Consider the following 656-nt stretch of genomic DNA (forward strand, 5'->3'; position numbering starts at 1 on the left):
CCCCCGCCCCAGGCCCCCCCGCCAGTCTTGAGGCTGTGCTGCTCATAACACAAAGCCTAAGCAGCTCTTGGTAGGACCCCGCATCCTACCTTTGAAATGCTGTGCCCGTGGCACTCTGGCTTTCTCGGGAGCCACCCTCCTATCCTCTTTGGCCTCGTCCTCTTTGGCCTCGCCTTCACAGGGGCTCTCGCCATCCTCTTCCGGTGACTCCCCCCCACCGCTGTCTGAGTCTTCTTCTCCAGCTGACGCTTTCCGACCCTCTGAGGAGCCTTGCCCAGTGCCTGTGCACCTTCCTGGCCTGGCTTGTGCAGCAGTGGCTTCCCACACAGGGTGGCAACTCCTCACCTCCTCCTGCCCTTCTTCTGCTGATTCAGTGGAGAAAGACAGAAACCATCATGCTCAAGGCAAGAGGGAGACACCCCACCTTACCCACAGACGTGCAAAAAAACCTGCCGGCACAAATCACGCCGCAGGGAGGAAGGAATGCACAGCCTCACTCCCACTCCTCCCAGTCATAACTGGGACTCAGTCAGCCCCTACAACACCCACAAGCCCCAACCCCTCCTACCCAGCCATACCCAACGGCAGGACGCAGGGCTGCTCGAGGCTGTGGGGGGCTGAGCCAGGGCGGCCGCGTGTCACGGTTGTCGCACCGG

At 61.6% G+C, this 656-nt stretch overlaps 1 protein-coding gene across 1 annotated transcript in view; it reads right to left on the minus strand.

The window, feature by feature from the left end:
* The window catches only part of ZNF142 (zinc finger protein 142), a gene marked incomplete at both ends in the record, with an annotated part of 7,232 nt that overhangs the window by 5,219 nt on the left and 1,357 nt on the right, over positions 1-656 (minus strand). The window contains 2 exon segments of the mRNA XM_009874282.1: positions 90-365; positions 579-656. The exon segment at positions 579-656 is cut by the window's right edge and continues 13 nt beyond it. Coding sequence (XP_009872584.1) covers positions 90-365; positions 579-656 — 354 coding nt within the window.

This window comes from Apaloderma vittatum, unplaced genomic scaffold (genome assembly GCF_000703405.1).
Source record: "Apaloderma vittatum isolate BGI_N311 unplaced genomic scaffold, ASM70340v1 scaffold9058, whole genome shotgun sequence".
Lineage (NCBI taxonomy): Eukaryota > Metazoa > Chordata > Aves > Trogoniformes > Trogonidae > Apaloderma > Apaloderma vittatum.